At 39.1% G+C, this 20,315-nt stretch overlaps 2 protein-coding genes across 2 annotated transcripts in view; both read left to right on the top strand.

Annotated features, from left to right (window-relative positions):
• astn2 (astrotactin 2) overlaps positions 1–20,315 on the top strand; it is a gene marked incomplete at both ends in the record, with an annotated part of 218,560 nt that overhangs the window by 14,497 nt on the left and 183,748 nt on the right. The window lies entirely within an intron of this gene.
• On the top strand, positions 12,437–18,903 carry LOC306792252 (uncharacterized protein; the record flags this gene model as incomplete). The annotated part of the gene is made up of 8 exons (XM_079289325.1): positions 12,437–12,556; positions 14,680–14,802; positions 15,498–15,620; positions 15,830–15,935; positions 16,355–16,425; positions 16,524–18,522; positions 18,669–18,827; positions 18,896–18,903. The coding sequence occupies 8 exons, from the start codon at positions 12,437–12,439 to the stop codon at positions 18,901–18,903; spliced, it is 2,709 nt and encodes a 902-aa protein (XP_079145451.1).

Raw genomic sequence — 20,315 nt, 5'->3', positions numbered from 1 at the left:
GTGAAAAAAACATTTGAACCAAACACTTGATATTATTTACGTCGCATCTTATTCTCATGTATTTGTATCTACACGTTTGCCTTGTTGGATGCTGTTAAAGCCAGATGATTCAACATGAATACACACCCCGACAAGCCAATGATGGATTGATTCCTGAGCACTTTCACTATTACATCCTCTGATCTAATGGGATTTTCCAGACTGACTATTAAGATGAACGAGGCAAATGATTGTCAGGATGTTGCCACTCATCAGTCATATTAATTGCATTTATGTGTCATTATTACAGTCTCCTAATGGATGGTAGCTGCTCGCTCGCTGGCTGTCTTCTCCTTAACCTAATTGAGTTTGAGCCAATGTTTTTCTCTCCCAATGGAAACTGCAACTTGAGTGCTGTCTTTTCTGGTGTCTCCATGAAAAAAAAGTCATTCCTTCCTTTTGACTACTTAATGCTATCCGTCAATAGGTTTGAACAGCCTTCTTAGTTTCCAACCTGTTGATTCAGTGACTGTTAAAGGTCACACGACTTAAGACAGTCAACATCTATAATATACAGCGATCAAAACAAACATATTTCAGTGTATTGATTTTTAATTTTTTTCTTTCACTGCAGTGATGCCTCCTAGACTAAACGGGGAAGCAGGGAGTTTTCTTTTCGGTTACACTGAGCCCATAATGAGATACTCGCACGCATTCACAAGTCTAATGATGAATTGATAGGAAGGCCAGACAGTCTGAGAGACTATATGGATGCGGAATTAATCTTCTCCTCAAATTTTTCTCGTAAATTCAGTTCCCTGAATCTTGACCCGAATTTCAAGGTTTTTAATTTTCATACAGTGTGCACCTAGGCACTCACAGCTAACTAATCTTAATCACTCAGTGTGCCATACTGATAGTACCGATCAAATCGGCTGCTTCATGGTGATGTTGCACATATGGCACTGACTGGCAGAAGCCATTTGATTGGTCTCGAGGCCATATCCTTGCTAAGGTCAGACAGATTCCTAATGATGTGTTGTGTGTTTTTATGGACTCTTCCTATGAGTACTGGATGGGCTGTAATAAGCTGTCACTGTGGCAGAGACGCCCATTAGAAACCACTCGTAAATGTCCATATATACTCTCCAGTTGTAGGGGCGAAGGTGCCTCAGTCATGTCACAATCATGTCACAATCATGGCACTTCCTTTGGCTTGCAAACGGTTAACCATTTTAAGTCAAACAGGCTTGTGAAAGTGGTCTGATGATATCTTGGCTGCATGGTCAATACAAATATAGAAAATGGTTTTTATTTACTTCAGAGAGTTCTACATTTGCTGAAAAAATATGTTCTGCCATAAGACCATTGGAGCCATAACAACCCTTCCAGGATGTGGCAGGACCGAGAATGCCAGAAAGGCATTCATTCATTTTCTTGGACTTTTCAGGGTTGACAGGTTGATAAATGAAGCGTTGACGTTCTCTCATTTAAATCACTTTAGTTTATGTGAACGTCTTTGATTTGTTTGCCTTGGCTGCCATTAAACAAAACAATCAGTTTAGCTGGCGAGCCATGTGTTGCTGCCTGCTTCATGATTTAGATCCAGCGGAGAACCCACTTCCTGTTTTATTTAATAAGTAGGCGAATGGCAATTTCAATTTGCAAGGCCGTGGATAGATATTGTATGTACTTCCTCTCAGTTATGATCTTAAATCAAATTTTACTTTTGCATAATTCACAATGAAATCCACAAAAATAAAGTAAAGATTTTGAAGGTGGCTGAAATGAAGTCCGACGTTTACAAGGCATTGATTGCAATACAACTTAGATCACAATCTGCCTCACATGCAGTAATTGACATTGAATAAACGTGTGGTTCGGTTCCAACCATTAATAGAAGTTGTGATATTGAAGAGATACCCTACGGGCCTTGTTTGCTTAGCATGGTGTGCCTGTAATTACTCTTTATCTGCCTCATGGTGTTCTTCTCCATATTACAAAACAGACTTCTTGCCATATTATTTTTTTAGTTTGTGTTGTCATGACTACACTACGTGCAGCTTGAGGAACATGGCGTTTAGAACAGAATTTGGGGTTCTGGCAATCAGCCCAATGTTGGAACCACTGTGGTAGTCTCGATATATGGTTGTCACCACCACGCATGGGAAATTGTTGCACTGGTTTGCAAGCGAACATTTATTTTTCAAACGGTGGAACTCGTACGCCCACAAGGGAGGGTATAATAAACCCTAATGATGAAGCAGACTCAGTCAGGTAGGGTCTGATATGTTGTGTTTCTTAATGCATTTCATAAAAAAAGATTCAGCCGTAAAATGTGTATAACATGCATCTGAAAAGTACAACTGCTAAAGTCAAGAGTCGCGTCCTTCAGACACGCTTTTATGAGAGATTGAGAGATCAGTGATGACTCAAAATGATGATGATTCATAAATGTTTGAGGTCTCAGTTAATTGCCCAGAAAACTGAGTATCTATGATACAAAAAGCAGAAAAATTGCTAGAAGTGCTATTTATTAGCTCTTATTTGTACCTCACCTTGTTAATTGTGTTTCATTAATGCCTCTTCCCATTATATTCACAATTGTACCCTTTATTCCATATAAGACTGCTTTTGGTTACAGATCACTTCAAGGGTCTGGTAAGCTCCTACATCTACATCTGTAGTCCCAGGTTTTGTGTATATAACAGCTTTTCTTTCACTCACTGGATGGCTCAGGGGCTGCTGCATAATTTAGTGGTCTGTAATGGTGACCTCATCCACATTGTGACATGGGCCATGTAATATTCTTTTAGTTTTTTTGTCCTTTTCCTCAAGCTGAATACTTTGTTCCTTAGCTATCCGCATTTTTGAAAAGATGATTTGTGACATCTACCAAAGTGTGTCTGTAAACGTGATGTAAATGCCTCCTAGAGGAGCATTTTATGCCTAAAATGTGTTCAACAATTATCAATTACAGAATAAATGTTTGCTTCTTTTCAAATGACTGAACTCGTATGACGAATCCATTGAATGTTGGAGCGTCTATTTAGCCCTTTTAATCTGCACGTGCAGCACAAGACCCACGTTTGTTCAGCAATAGACAGTTCTGCCAGCGCATTTCCTTTCTGCTCTGCTAAGCCGTCCTGTCTGAAACCATTTAAACACAGGACTCCTGTAAGTCACTCTAGTAGATGCGGTTTCAGCACTGGAGACCTCCTTCACCTTGTAGAGGAATGGGGAAACAGAAATTGCTCAAAGTCAGCACTTCTGACTGAACGGCTCATGTGTCACTTTACAATAATGCCACAATAAGAGGAGAAGGAAGACAACATAATTAGAATGGAGCTTACCAAAGTTGAATCTCAGATTAAACAAGGCCATGCAAATACTGTTTTTGATTTGCGTAGTGGAGGAGTAGTTCTAATGGAAACCGTTGACATTGAGGACTGAATCATCCAGAGGAACCGGGGCATTGTTTCTGTTTTTGAACTTTTAAGCACCTTTTCAATGCTTTGAACAGCAAAAAGTAATTCCATTCAACTCAATGTGTCTCTGTTGGCAGCAAAAGTCTCAGTTGCAGAATCCTCCATAAAACCCAAACTATTTGCATGGCCACCACCAGTGAGCAGGTACATACTTTTCCAACATATACGACACCTTGTCCATCTAATGCGGTGAGTGGTCACATGTTATCTATTCATGTGAGAGAGAGTCTAATTCTACTAAATGACAGATTATCTAACGTTCAGACCTTCATCATTTGAGACTTCTGAAAACATTGAGCATCTATTAACACTAATGCATATTTAATCACTTTCTTCAGTCCGCTCTGCGGAGCCCAGCAATATGTATGATGATTCCGAAATTGTTTTTGAGAGATTTGCTTGAGATTAGTATTAGTGTTGGCTCTGAAAACCCATATATTTATATATATATATATATATATATATATATATATATATATATATATATATATATATATATATATATATATATATATATATATATATATATATATATATATATATATATATATATATATATATATATATATATATATATATATATATATATATAGATAGATAGATAGATAGATAGATAGATAGATAGATAGATAGATAGATAGATAGATAGATAGATAGATAGATAGATAGATGGAGAGGAAGGAGGTTTTATCCTATTGAATGACATTAAAGAAAATAGTTTTTTGTTGGTTTAAAATGGAAGATATAACAATGAATGTATGCATTTGTGAGTCATCGACTCTGGGCACAACAGATCCTCTCATGACGAAGTTGCAGGAAATGGAACAATGATGTATCGTTAGCTGGCAAGACACCAGTGTGTTTTTGTGTATTATAAAACAGAAAAAGGAATGCTAATATCTTAAACGGAATTGTAAGTGCACTCATTTATTTCCAACTAAACCTCCAGAATAATAAAGTAGTGGTCTTAGACCATGCAAGCAAAGTCAATCGCTTCAACACATTACAGTCATTATGCTTTATTGGAGACCCACACGCAGATGCATACACTCGCATGGGCACATGTGGTGTTTCATTCACCCACCCATCACCGCATCCGAAGCTGCTTTGGGCTCAGATACGAATCGATGCACCAGTCAAATGAATCCAGGTGAAGTAGAAATCCACTTTACAGACCTCTGATCACAATCGGTGGTGAAGAAACCACACGAGAGCAGGTTTTACCGTAGCTTCAGAAACGCATGGCCGGGCCACAATTGGGGACAACTACGGAAGGGAAAGCGGGGGGAGATTACATCTCAGACCCCCGCAGGCTGCTCTGTGGGAGGTGCTGGTGGTGCTCAGGAAAGAACGCATGGGGTTGACATCGGAGAGCTAACGCAGACCGACAGGTGGCTAGTATGTGGTAGAGGTTGGATGAGTGGCGCTAGTGATCTTCTGTGAGCGTAGCTGTCTTGACTAATACATGTGGTGCATCACACTTGTTTGTTCTCACAAAGAAAAGCTAAACAAATGACATCCTGTTCACTGGGAGACGTCTTTGGATGTGCTAAATGGATACGGTTACATACAAGACTTCACCTAATACATTAAGCCATCAGATCTGATTTTATTACAGCCTCCTTTAACATCTTCTGGCTGCATTCGATTTTACTTGTAGATAAAAACACCCGTGGGTTTGGTGTCCCGTGGTGTGCTGTCTTACAGCGTAATAGAAAAAGCGATTTCAAAACATGTATTTTGTGATTTTTGTCGCTACGGGAGAAAGTAATCGGAAACAAATCATTCCATAACCATCCTTGTATTATGCTTTTATTGAGGAAGTGTGTCGTTATAAGTATTTGACAAGGGGTTAATTGTATGTATGGCATTGTTTTCACAGCTATGAGATGGGCCCATACCATTCCTTTTCGAAAGGGGGACTGCATACAATGTCTATGTACCGTTTTGACTTCTGTGCCAGACCACTCAGGCACCTTGGCTGGCGCGGCCTGCTGTCTGCAGGAGACATCTCCAGGGGACTGTTGGCCATCGAGACAAATTGATATCGTGCTGCAGGAACAGGCCAAACAAAGGATGATAGAGAGGTCTGAGCCCAGGCAAAGAAGTGACACCTCTGTGAAGTTTCCCATTGAGGCTGAGTGACTCACTGTTGCTGGAGAGTTATTCTCAGCCACTCCTCTTTCTCGCTTTATTCTTTCGTCACCGTTTCTCTTTAGAAAACAAGCGCACACACCAATGTCTTTGCCTTTTTTTTCCCCTCTTACAAACAGGTTGATGCCTTGTAACACCAATTATGGAATATGGTACTATGACTCAGCCTCTCTCCTTTTGAGAATTACTTTTTTCGAAGTGAGTGAGGGACTGGTGAAATGAGGGAGATGTGTCCTTCCTCTATGTTTCCATAATGGCATTTTGCTTTCTCAATCATAGAACATTTAGAAACACGCACACACACACATTTATGAGACCCTGTGGAGAAGATGTCCTAAGTTATCATTATTTCATCTCCAATCAATGTTTAATTGCCTTTATACAACCCCACTCTGTCTGCTGCTCAGTTCTTAAAGTAAAAAAGTCACAAGTCAGCACATGAAATATATAAATAAAATATGAAATGCCTATCCAATACAGTCTGCAGGCAGGCTGTCTGTCTTTACTTAATTATAATCAAGGCATGCACTCTCCTTTCTGGGAAATGGGGCAAGCTTTCAAAATGTGCTGTGCCTGACCATGTGACCGGCCTGGTGGTGGGGATGCAACCAATCACAAAGCTGTGTGAGCCGTATCAATATGGCCGAGTTTTGTTTTGTTTTGTTATTGCAGTTGGTATAAAAGGATCCAGGGTGTTGCAACGGATCATGAAACTCACGGTTCGGATTGTATCGTGGATCAGAGTCACGGATGGGATCAGCACAATCGTTAATGATCCATATTGGCAGATACAGATCCCTTTGTTTGTTTGATTATAGCAGCTGGTCTACAAAGCTCCAGACTATTTTTTTTTTTTTGCCACCGTCCCAAAAAAGATCATTTCAGCCGCTCTGAAGAGTAAACCATCCAACATTCTAAATATTATCCTTTTATTTTGTTTTAGTAATTTCCTGTGTTTGTGTCTTCTTCATAAAAACACACAATTCAAATGATTAGGAAACAGAAGGTTGTATTTTTATGGATTAAAATAAATCTTGTCATTAGTATTTTTAATTAGTATTATTAGAGGTAATGTGTATTCAAGTTTCCTACCAACACTACATTTCATGAGAATACATGTGAACACATCATGATAACGTTATAACTCACCTTCGCCCAAGACTCATTTTCACTGAACAGAGTAATGCGGGTGTGCACAACAGCTTTATTAAATTAAATCAAATATATTGATAAATCATCAAGATGATACAAACAACAGTTATAGTGTCTCGACAGCAGATAATCAAAGCTTAATGTCTGGAGTTATGCCGTTGTTGTAGCTCCAATGATGGCAAGGACTGCTGGTTGATCGGTCAATCCAACACTTTTTAAAGCAAATTATCACAATTGTAAATGAACTGATCGCCATTGAATACCACAGTTATTGTGAAATAGGATCGATACAGTGATGAGTGGCTAATTGAAGCAGCAAGCAAGAGGTAAAGACGTATTGAAGCTATAAAATAGGAGTTGACATGATACGTCCATAATATTGTGAAGCTTCACTTTCCTTTGGCATAGGGATGAATACACTGGTAAATAGATATAAATTAATCTTTCCTTACAATATCAATTTATTATGAACCGTAATCAGGGGGGTTGGTGTGGGATGAGAGTAATCCTTGATTCATTGCCTTACGTTAAGGTGGGATAGATGTTTTCCCAGTCCCTCCCCCAGCGTGGACATTCATAACTGCACAGACTGTCAAGCTGTACTTGTTGCATGAACTTTTCATGATGTTTCTGTCATTTTCAATCAACCACGCAGCTGAAGGCTTTATGGTCCTCTGCAACTTTTTCGAATCCTTCTTTACTTTTCATATTCATTGTCAGTTTCGTTGGTACCCAGAACTGGAAGATTATATCATACTGAGTGATATGCTGACGATAAGCCTCTTACGCTAATAAAGTATACCAAGTCGACTCTGATTCCCCACTTATTTATTTATTATTTAGGAAGGAGGGAATGACAAAAGAGATAAATTAAGTGGGATTAGGGTCTTCACATGTATATAGATATTCATTTCACAAGGAGGTGAACAGAGTAGTTTACTACTGTTGGATTATTTTGGATGGATTCATCTATTTTGGAAGTGTTATGGGATATTAGCAGCATTTCATTCATAACCAGTTCCAATGTTTAAGTCTTCATACAATTACATTGTTCATAAGTTTGGTTGAATCATGCTTTGAGAATTTTAGATTTTTCTTTGTATCGCAGATTATAATTGTGAGACCAACAGACTGTGCAAAAGCGACTCAATAATTTAACAATTTCAGACTAACAAGGCAATACGAATTTAAAAAATGTTATGTAATAGATTAAAAAATACAATTACATTAATAGTAGTAAAATAGTGTGAAATAAAAACTTAATTACAACAATTTTAATGAGATAGAATATGATAACAAAGTCGTTTTTTTCGAGGTGACTTGTACTTTTTTGAGTATATAAAAATAATTAAGTATTCTTCCATAATATCTCATCTTGTATTAACTCAAATATTGCATTTCTATGTGTTAAGACACATCCAAACAAAAGTCCTGATAAACTATGTGAGAATGAACTTAGAAAATAAAGGATTTCCGCGGCTGCGGCAGTGAAGAAGCTGCTTGTGTTCCCGCGGCACCCGGAGAGCATCAAACCAGCAAACAAACAAACACAGGATGTTCAACCACGAGACCGGTGATTATTTTTATGGTGCCGACGCGTAATTTAGCACATTACGAGCCGCCACCACATAATGTGCTGATCAAAGGTGGTTGTCTTTGTGTATTTCTGAGATCATGTTGTTAAATGCTCATGGTGGATCCTCCGGCAGTGAATTCTACGTTCACTGAGGAACTTCTACCTTCATTAAAATGCATCTGTGCTTTCTGCTGTTTACGACTGCATAGCACTCATTTAGTGGAACTTGGTTTGGGCATAAGGGTTGTTGATAATGTTTCACAAGTTTAGTGTGGACATTTAATGCAATTTATGTTGTAGGCTCAGTTTTCTTTAATATAACAGTAGAATTCTATATCATAATGACACGTTTTTTTTTTACTTTACTATAATATCCAAGTACTCATCACTGGTCACATGGAGCAACTTAGTCCCTTTTTAGATAAAGTGGACCCGAATTTCTACCTCACTTGGTTCAGGGGCATCACTGCTCCAACACAGCTATTTATTGAGTCGGTAAGTGGTTCATTTTAAAATATAAAAGTATAGAATTATGTGCACACAGATTTTCAATGGACTTTTTCTTTGTCAAACTTTCAAACGGACCTCCCTTTGTGAAAACAGCCAATCATTTTGACTTCTTTGTTTTCCTGTGACAGTGAGACCTAGAGAGTCTGAAGTATGTTGCGAATGTCGAAAAAACATTGAGTTGGCCTTGCAGCTAAAAGGAGAGAATGTGTTTCATCCTCAATTCATACACAAATTACTCTGCTCTCTGACAGCCAGTGGATTCTGTGTGGAACATTTAGTATGCGTGTTCGGCCTCCATGGCCATGCATAGTTCATTGAAAATGTGGCTGTGGGAGTACTGTGTTTTGAATGGTTCATGAACCGGATAAGTTCTTGAAATTTGTTATCACGTTTGAAGACACATTTTGTGCCATCAATATCTATCAAGTATCAAGTTTTGATTCCACATGATCTTCTTGTGAACTGCATTTGCATGCACCTACAAATGCAGCTTTTTCATCATTTACACAGCTCCTCGCCACTTTCCATTCTCGTACAATTTCCCCAAATCAGCAAACGCTTTTTAACTAATTATCCCGAGTGGGAACATCATTTTTCTGAGCACATCCTTTTGGTGAAGAATAAAGCCGCCTGAAACTGCAAAGGTAGGTAATGTGCAGCTTTTGATCTTGAAGAGGGTTGGTCTTAAATGAATGGTTGTGTGAAATGTCTTTAGTTCTCAAAGATACCATGTTGGAACATGGTGATCTATTTTGAACTATCAGGTGGTTTCAGATTGTTCCAACCATCTATTGTCAATTCTGTTGGCAGACAATGTTGATATTTTCAATTTTTTAATGTTTGTAGGCTTAAAAAATACATTGTACACCGTGGTAATCCTGGTTGAGGGACTACTCTATTCATTTTATGATCCGTAGTTGGTCCGAGAGACCGTACACCACCTGGACCTCCATATACTTGCTCTTTGCCTCACTGTATAAAGCCAGCCCAAATGTGTTTTGGCATACCCATGTTGTATCTAGATTGATTTTAGAAAGTCTGGTCAGCAAAATAAAAAAATAATAGATAAATCCAAACCCCATTTGGAGATTGTTCGAAATTTGATTACAATCGCCTTAGCAGAGCAACCAATGCATGGATATACCCACCGTTGAGGTCACCAAGGTCTGGACCTTGGTATTTTTTCCGATGAAATAATTCTCGGAAATGAAAAATATCTTTACGTTAGTGAAGCAAAGATGTTTTACAATGGCAAGCTTGCTGACATGCTCTTCTATACACTGCCATTGTGTGTGTGTGTGTGTGTGTGTGTGTGTGTGTGTCTGTGGATATGTTATGGCTGGACTGTTCACCTGATTACACACCAGCATTATGAGAACTTAGTTGGTATATGCGGACCATGCTGAGGTCCTCATAAAACAAAGAGTGTAAACTCCGTTATAAGTGTCTAAATAACATACAATCTCTTTTTCGTGGAAAGTCCTTTTTTACCAGCAGCCCTGATTTCTGATCCTCATAAAACAAAGAGTGTAAACGCCTTATAAGTGTCTAAATAACATACATTCTCTTAAGTCCACCTTTACCAGTTGACCTGATTTCTGTGTATCCCTGTGTATAGAACAGCGCCTGCTATCGGCTTGACCATGCTGGTGCAGTTTCATACACATTTTGATACACAAGTTAAATTTCGCGGGCTGGTTTTACGTCGAGGTACGTCGGAGTGACGTAGGGACGTCACGTCCTGGTTTTCCCGCGAGGGAGGGACGTCGGAGCGATGTAACGTTACGGACATCAAGTCCAAGGAGCCCTTTAATCACAGACAGGCATGGAAGAGACGCATGGACTCATGGAGGATTAGACACCACCACCAGGTAAGCATTTTTATTTGTATGTATAAAACGGAGCTCGCAACAGGTGAGACTGGAGGAGATGAGACAGTGTGAGGTGAGATATGATGGCATGCTTTGTGATTTTTAAGGGCAGTTGAGTCATGTGGTGTGCTAGCTAGCATTAGCGAACAAGCTAACATTAGCTGACAGACGATGTAGCGAACATTAGCTGACACACGATGTGGCTCAACACTGGCCTTAACAATGACAACGCACGAGCTAGCGAACGAGCGCAAACTAGCGTGTTAGCGAGCTAGCGAGCGAGTGTTTTATTATAAAGTCTAATGGCAGAGGGCATGAATGTTTTTCTGAATCTGTCCTTGTGACAGCGGAGCTGCATGAGTCTGTTGGAGAAAGTGCTCCGCTGTCCCTGCAGGAGCTGGTGGAGAGGGTGGTCCGGGTTATCCAATATGATAATAGTGCGATAGTGCGTTTACTCTGTGCCTGCAGAGAGGACAGTTAATCTTAGATGGTCTAATGATATTCTTAAAAAGTGAAGCAGTGTCAATTACAAATATGAATGGAGCAGTTATGCATTTTCTTCATATTTTTTAAGATAAAATAATCCTTTATTCGTCCCTCAGTGGGGAAATTACAGGATTACAGCAGCATTGCTCACAAGTAAATAAAATAAAAGATACAAATCAATTAATATAATAAACTAAACAGTAAAACAGTAATAAAATAAGACGGTAAAGAAGAGTATTAAATATACCAGTATATACAGAATATACAGACGGATCAGGTAAATACTTAAACATATTGGATATTGCACGGATTAGATAAGATATTGCACCAGGTGAATGAATTAAAGTGTTCGTGTTCAGTGTTCGTGTTCAGTGTGTTAGTGGTCCACCGAGAGCAGTTTGTTGTGCAGCCTGACAGCAGCGGGGAGACTGAAGGAGCTGTGCAGAGCTGCGAGAGTGTCCTGCATGGGGTGGGAGGTGTGGCTCATCAGGGATGAGAGCTTCGCCATCATCCTCCTGTCTCCCACCACCTCCACAGTATCCAGTGGACACCCCAGCACGCTGCTGGCCTTCCTCACCTTTATCCCAGTATATTACTGGTTTAAATGGCTATACAATGTTTTCTGAACATGCATGTTCTACAAATAAAGATGATAATCCTGACAACCATCTTCTTTGGTAATTTCAGCAAAAAATATGCAACGGCGAAGACGTATAAATCCAAAGGATGATGCAAAATTCTACACTGACACTGGAGCGGACAAAGTGGGACTTGATGTCAAATACATCAATGCCTTCAAAGGTAAGTTGAATGTTCTGATTTTGTAATCATGATTTAAGTATGAATAAACTTGACGGATATTTTTCTGTGTATGAAATAGGTCGCGGCATCTTCACCTGTACTCCATTTGAAAAGGGAGAATTTCTCTTAGAATATAGAGGTGAACTGATAAGCAAGCAAGAATGTGAGCGGAGACAGAGAATCTACCACAACAGCCTTAAGGTTTTCATGTTTGAGTTCCATTTTAATGGCAAACTATGGTGGTGCGTATTATGTCAATGCTTAGTCCAATCAAAATTAAATGACACATTGCCTTTATTTTATATATTTACTGTTGTGAAACTAATATTCACTTGTATTTTTGTAGCATTGATGCAGCAAAAGAGGATGGGTCGCTTGGAAGGCTTGTAAACGACGATAATCGAAACCCTAATGGCAAGATGAAGTACGTAACCATCAAAGGGAAGCCCCATCTGTGTTTGTTTGCAGCACGAGACATCAGTCAAGGAGAGGAGATCACCTATAATTATGGTGACTCAGACTGGCCGTGGAGATGCAAGGTAGTCCAAATTTTACTTTAACACAACTCGTGCATTCTTCTTGTGACTGTGCGTCTTGAGGCTCATACGTGACGTCATTCGTTGCGATCCTAAAGCTGCGTTCACACCAAACGTGACGCGAACGCACCTTGAGAACATTCCTCAGACCGACATCTTCCACAACACTAACCTGCAGTTTGTATCCACTTCTCTGTAGCATTTGTTAGCTTGTCTTGCTTTAGTTTATCTATACTTTTCCCATATAAGAACTATGAAGGCAAAAACAGTCATAACTTTCACATAATGTTACACAAGAAGCACCCAGTCTTCAATAAATATAGATATGATAAGACCTTTTTTTCAGGGTCTTGATAAGGGAATGCCTCTGGAAATGTTTGGTGGCCAAAACATAGTTTTAGCAACAGTAGGATTGTTTCTCTCATTAAAACTCCAAATAGTGTCTGTAATGGTACATTACAGTTTCTCTCTGTTCATTGTCCTCCTTTTTTGCCTGCTACAGATGATAACTGAGAGTGAGCTGATTGAGACTGCTGAGAGTGAAGCGACTGACAAGGTTGAGACCTCTGAGGATGGCCTGACTCAAACATGTCCACAACTTGATCCCCTCCACAGGGTTGAAAAGGTAAACTTAAGTTTAATTACATTATTTATGAAAAAACATGAAATCATGTTTCATTAGTGTGTGTGTGTGTGTGTGTGTAGTCTCCTCTTATGGTTTATAGAGACGGGTGGTATATGAGGACATGAGATATTGTCTAAATATACCAATATGTTGGGTGGGTGTGTGTGTGTGTGTGTGTAGTCTCCTCTCATGGTTTATAGAGACGGGTGGTATATGAGGACATGAGATATTGTCTAAATATACCAATATGATGGTTGTGTGTGTATGCAGCTGCCTGACTGTCGTATGTTTTATTGGGACAGCCATCTCATTAAATGCTTGTCCAAGTGTAAGTCAGTATTGTTTGTGTGTGTGTCAAGCACTTTGTTTTTTAAGAATATTTGCACAACCTGCATGTGATATGTATATCTGTTTAACTAATCAATCACAGCTAATATAAGAACTATGAAGGCAAAAACAGTCATAACTTCCACATAATGTTACACAAGAAGCACCCAGTCTTCAACAAATATAGATATGATAAGACCTTTTTTTCAGGGTCTTGATAAGGAAATGCCTCTGGAAATGTTTGGTGTCCATAACATAGTTTTAGCAACAGTAGGATTGTTTCTCTCATTAAAACTCCAAATAGTGTCTGTAATGGTACATTACAGTTTCTCTCTGTTCATTGTCCTCCTTTTTTGCCTGCTACAGATGATAACTGAGAGTGAGCTGATTGAGACTGCTGAGAGTGAAGCGACTGACAAGATTGAGACCTCTGAGGATGGCCTGACTCAAACATGTCCACAACTTGATCCCCTCCACAGGGTTGAAAAGGTAAACTTAAGTTTAATTACATTATTTATGAAAAAACATGAAATCATGTTTCATTAGTGTGTGTGTGTGTAGTCTCCTCTCATGGTTTATAGAGACGGGTGGTATATGAGGACATGAGATATTGTCTAAATATACCAATATGTTGGGTGGGTGTGTGTGTGTGTGTGTGTGTGTGTAGTCTCCTCTCATGGTTTATAGAGACGGGTGGTATATGAGGACATGAGATATTGTCTAAATATACCAATATGATGGTTGTGTGTGTGTGCAGCTGCCTGACTGTCGTATGTTTTATTGGGACAGCCATCTCATTAAATGCTTGTCCAAGTGTAAGTCAGTATTGTTTGTGTGTGTGTCAAGCACTTTGTTTTTTAAGAATATTTGCACAACCTGCATGTAATATGTATGTCTGTTTAACTAATCAATCACAGCTAATATAAGAACTATGAAGGCAAAAACAGTCATAACTTCCACATAATGTTACACAAGAAGCACCCAGTCTTCAACAAATATAGATATACCTTTTTTGCAGGGTCTTGATAAGGGAATGCCTCTGACAATGTTTGGGGTTTTAATGAGAGAAACAATCCTACTGTTGCTAAAACTATGTTTTGAACACCAAATAGTGTCTGTAATGGTACATTACAGTTTCTCTCTGTTCATTGTCCTCCTTTTTTGCCTGCTACAGATGATAACTGAGAGTGAGCTGATTGAGACTGCTGAGAGTGAAGCGACTGACAAGATTGAGACCTCTGAGGATGGCCTGACTCAAACATGTCCACAACTTGATCCCCTCCACAGGGTTGAAAAGGTAAACTTAAGTTTGATTACATTATTTATGAAAAAACATGAAATCATGTTTCATTAGTGTGTGTGTGTGTGTGTGTGTGTAGTCTCCTCTCATGGTTTATAGAGACGGGTGGTATATGAGGACATGAGATATTGTCTAAATATACCAATATGTTGGGTGGGTGTGTGTGTGTGTGTGTGTAGTCTCCTCTCATGGTTTATAGAGACGGGTGGTATATGAGGACATGAGATATTGTCTAAATATACCAATATGATGGTTGTGTGTGTATGCAGCTGCCTGACTGTCGTATGTTTTATTGGGACAGCCATCTCATTAAATGCTTGTCCAAGTGTAAGTCAGTATTGTTTGTGTGTGTGTCAAGCACTTTGTTTTTTAAGAATATTTGCACAACCTGCATGTGATATGTATATCTGTTTAACTAATCAATCACAGCTAATATAAGAACTATGAAGGCAAAAACAGTCATAACTTCCACATAATGTTACACAAGAAGCACCCAGTCTTCAACAAATATAGATATGATAAGACCTTTTTTTCAGGGTCTTGATAAGGAAATGCCTCTGGAAATGTTTGGTGTCCATAACATAGTTTTAGCAACAGTAGGATTGTTTCTCTCATTAAAACTCCAAATAGTGTCTGTAATGGTACATTACAGTTTCTCTCTGTTCATTGTCCTCCTTTTTTGCCTGCTACAGATGATAACTGAGAGTGAGCTGATTGAGACTGCTGAGAGTGAAGCGACTGACAAGATTGAGACCTCTGAGGATGGCCTGACTCAAACATGTCCACAACTTGATCCCCTCCACAGGGTTGAAAAGGTAAACTTAAGTTTAATTACATTATTTATGAAAAACATGAAATCATGTTTCATTAGTGTGTGTAAGTGCAGTTGCCTCATATGGTGTATATGGAACAATTACAGTTCCTAAAAGAAAATTCTGATTCAGAAGGTCAATTGGAAAATGTAGTCAACTTAGTAGATGTCAATGTAAAACTGTCAGAAATAAATTATACTTAATTTTAACAGTGTCAAAATCATCGCCTGGTGTGCGCAACAATATCCTCCTTGGACAAGTGTGTTCATTGTGTGGGACCTGTATCCTCCTACAAGTGGATTGGCTATGAATGCAGAGGTGAGATATTTATTGAATTGGTACAGAGTTTGTCTTAGGGTATTGGGTCGGTATATTTGCTGTTCTAATGTACAAACCATTCAACAATGAAACACTGATGACAAATAATCCTTGGTTCACAACATAGGCTAATATATCAACTAGTTCTCAAAATTGTAGGATGTGTAAACATGTGTTATGATGAAGTTGAAGTAGTTAAGAGTGTGGGATATCATTCAGATTACTTAAAGGTGTTTTATTTTGCTTCATTGGCACTGACAAGATTTGTTATGTTTTAATGCTAGAGGTTTTTCTCCAATGCACCTGTTATTACACTTACAAGTGCAAACATGGGCATCAATTATCTCTTTAAAAGGGAGACTTTTTGAATAAACATGTGGTATTGAAACTTTGTACTGTATATTCAAAATGTCTTACAGGTTGTTCAGGAGTCTGGCATAAATCCTGCCTCAGAAGAATTAAAAATGATAACTTCCAATACTCATCACAGGTGAGTTGGACACAGAAAACAGAGCACATATGGTTTGCTGAACTCTTAACTGTCTGTAGCTGTCCATCATCATGTGAAATCCTTTGTTTTCTTACCAGTTTCTGGATCAAATATCAGATGATGATAAGTGCATGTCCGATGAGGAATACATACCAGACTCAGAAACAGAAGATGATGATTCAGATGCAAGCATCCCCATTATGCCTAGTCAGTTGAAAGCCGAACAGATTCAAGTAAAACCAGTACTACCTGATGTTGGAACATCTTATGGGTCAGACACGAGCGTCCCAGTTGTGTCCACTTCAGTAAAAGGTTTCCCACCTCTTGAAGATCACATGGTTGCCAATGCTGCTGAAACATCTGATTCATTGAATCCTACCAAAGACTCAACAAAGGAAAAGTGTGAAGTTGCGCTTCACGAACAACAAGTACCACATCTGACTATGACCAAAAAGAATTACTGTTATGTTTGTGGTAAGCCACAAAGCAAAATTTCCCGCCATTTGAAAACACACAAGACACATGCTGAAATTGTAAAAGCATTTTCCCTCCCTGAGCACTCAAAAGATCGCAAGATATTAGTAGAAAAGATGAGGAATAAGGGAAATTTTAGACACAACACTAAAGTTTTACAAGATGGAACAGGACCACTGAAAGTGAAAAGAAAACCAAAGGCTAAAGCACTGGCTGGAAAGTTTATTCACTGTATGTACTGTCAAGGCATGTACATTCGTAAGGAACTTTGGAGACATGCCCGCAGATGTCCCTTTAAGCCAGAAAACAAAGATGAAGAACCTGGGAGAACCAAAGTACTGGCTTTGGCTGAAGCTCAAGAATCTGCACTCTGTCAGCAGATCTCAAGTGGAGTGTGGAGGATCCTTAGTGTCATGAAACAGGATGCGGTTGCCTCAGTTGTGCGAAATGACCTCACCATTATTAATTTAGCTCAGTCACTCTATAACAAACATGGACAAGATCCTACCAAGTATGAGTACATACGACAAAAGCTCCGTGAAGTGGGGCGTTTGTTGCTATGTCTGCGCGAAGACTTCTCTGTACATAACCTAGAGGAGGCTGTTAAACCTGCTAACTTCCAGAGGGTTGTGCAAGCTGTAAAGAAAGTTTCAGGTTTTGATGAAGAAAAACACTCATACGCAAGACCAAGCCTCGCGCTGAAATTGGGACATGCACTTCAGAAAATCTGTGACATTGTTCATTGTAGGGGCCTCATGGCAGAAGATGAAGAACTGATCAAGTCCACTGACATGTTCAAGAAGCTGTACACCACCAAGTGGTCTGAGATGGTGTCTCACAGTGCCCTGAACACACTGAGTGACGCAAAATATAACAAGCCATCAACATTACCCTTCACTGAAGATGTTCAGAGCCTTCATCGGCACCTCGAGAAGTCTGCAGAAACTGCCTTTTGCAACTTGAAGGAGAAGACCAGTACTCAGAACTATGCTCAACTTGCAAAGAGTACACTTACACAAATCATTGTGTTCAATCGAAGACGTGCTGGGGAGGTTTCAAAAATGCGCCTCAAAAGTTTCCATGAAAGAGACGATACAAAGCTTCATGAAGATGTTGCCATGGGGTTGTCGAAGACTGAACAGAGACTGTGCAACTATTTCAGCCGAATCGAAATCATGGGAAAAAGGGGCAGAAAGGTTGCAGTTCTGCTCACACCAAGCATGATGGATGCTCTGTCACTCCTTACCAGTAAAAGAACAGATTGTGGTGTTTGTGCCACAAATGTCTTCCTGTTTGCGATACCCAACTCGATGAGCCACTACAGGGGACAGGACTGTTTGCGTGTTTATGCAAGCGAGTGTGGAGCAAAGCACCCCGAGTACCTCAGGTCGACACAGCTCAGGAAACACGTCGCCACACTCTCACAAGTCCTTAATTTGAAAAACAATGAACTTGATCAGGTTGCAGATTTCATGGGTCACGACATCCGTGTTCACCGGGATTTCTACAGATTATCAGTTCCCACAACACAACTGGCCAAGATTTCCAAACTGCTTTTATCGATGGAGAAAGGGAATCTTTCCAGCATGCAGGGAAAATCACTGGATGAGCTTGAAGTGGACGGTTTGTAAAGAAATTAACACTTACAACACACCTGATACTGTTTTAAATTTTATATATGCTGCCATATAATAAGCAAAAATATTTCCAACTTTGATTTGTTTTTATGTGCAGCTTTTCATGCGAGAACTACTAATACTATTTTCCAGATGAAATTGCATTCAGCGGCACTGAAGACGAGGACAGTGGGAGCGAATCCGATAACTGTGGCACAGCAGGCAGAGCATCAGAGTTTGGAACTAGCGAGCCTGTAGATGCTACATCTGACTCTACAATCACAGAGCAGGTCCATGACTTTGAAGATTCAGGTAGGTTCCCTCACTTTATACTTGTCGCTGTTCACCAAATGTTCTTTAAATTCAATTTGAAACTAAAGTATTGTGAAATTGTGTGTTTAGCAGGAACAGTGTCATCCACAGTAACTGAGACCGCCCCTCTCTCTGAAGGTAAGCCAAGTTTGATGGTAGAGCACCTTTTAAAGTAGTTACATTAGACACAAAAAGGCATTGATGCAAGGTATAGAAGAAAGAAAAGGCAAAATGAGAAGACATACGATTTAAAAAGAGTGAGGAGCGCCCAAGTAGTTCACGCTAAAGTTCACTTTCAAGAAAAATGCAAAATAAATATTTTAAAAAGTGGTATGAATATATATATCTCTATCTATCTATATCCCTTAATTCATTGAAGATGGGATTGAAGATTGTGGTAAATATAACTAATACCAGATCTGTTAAAAAATGTATCATTATTTATAAACTAAAACATAACATGACCATAGTGAATTTCATTCTACCCGTTTCAGGCACACATGAATGAGTCTACTACACTCATTGGACCCATTTAAATGTTTCACCCTGATTTTCACTGTGACCAGAGACTCCTGGTCTGGTAAGAAAATTGCAGGCTTGACTAATCCTATTTAAAATATGTTGTAGTCCATACATATTTATACAGTAACCGACTGACTCACTTTTTATTGTTTTGTCTCGACTCTTGGAAATAGCTTTCAGCGGGTTTTAGTAATAGTTTTAAGGTTTATCAGAAGCCATAACATTCACAATGGCTAATAATACTTTATGGAAGGATTTTGAGAAGGAAGTTATCACGGCAACAAACCATTATCATTCATGTACAAAACACATTAATCTCATCCAAGGAGACCGATGCATTTTACCAAATTCCGCTGCTTTCGATCTGCAGTCTCAGGACAGACACAAACCGTTAGGTACAAAACGTTGTAGTAAATAGCTATTAGTACCAGAAATGCTGGCACTTATTTTGCTGGATGAAGTGGCATTGCTTTTCCCCTCTGTGCTAGCACCGACACTAAATCAACACAGCTTGCCTTTTTCCAGAGCAGACCATAGTCTGAAGATTATGACTAATATTTTCAAGGTCAATATTGAACTTTCAGGCCCAATTCCCACTGTTAATCCAATGTGGATGTTAATTCAATAATTTTTTAAACTGTGAATTGGATCTTAATTAAAGTTCCAGTGTTGATTGTTCATTTATTTCTTGTTCTATGCCAAATATATGTAAAACAATATCAATATCCAGGTAACTTTCATCAAAATCCCCATAAAGTCCCTTTCTTTTCTCAGCAAAACAGTTTCAAATGTTTGAAGTCTTCAAAATGTATCCGATCAAACAAAACTTTGAGCCACGAAGTAGCCACACCAGTGATATCACCTTTTTGTTGATCTTGGTAACAATGTGGAGACAGACAACAAGAGATGTGCATTTGAATATCGGTGGGAAGAAAATGTACTTCCGCCGGTCTGCGTTGTCAGTGG

The sequence above is a fragment of the Melanostigma gelatinosum genome, assembly GCF_949748355.1.
Source record: "Melanostigma gelatinosum genome assembly, chromosome: 18".
Lineage (NCBI taxonomy): Eukaryota > Metazoa > Chordata > Actinopteri > Perciformes > Zoarcidae > Melanostigma > Melanostigma gelatinosum.
The sequence above is the reverse complement of the archived record's forward strand: the minus strand, read 5'-3'. Positions and strand labels throughout refer to the sequence as shown.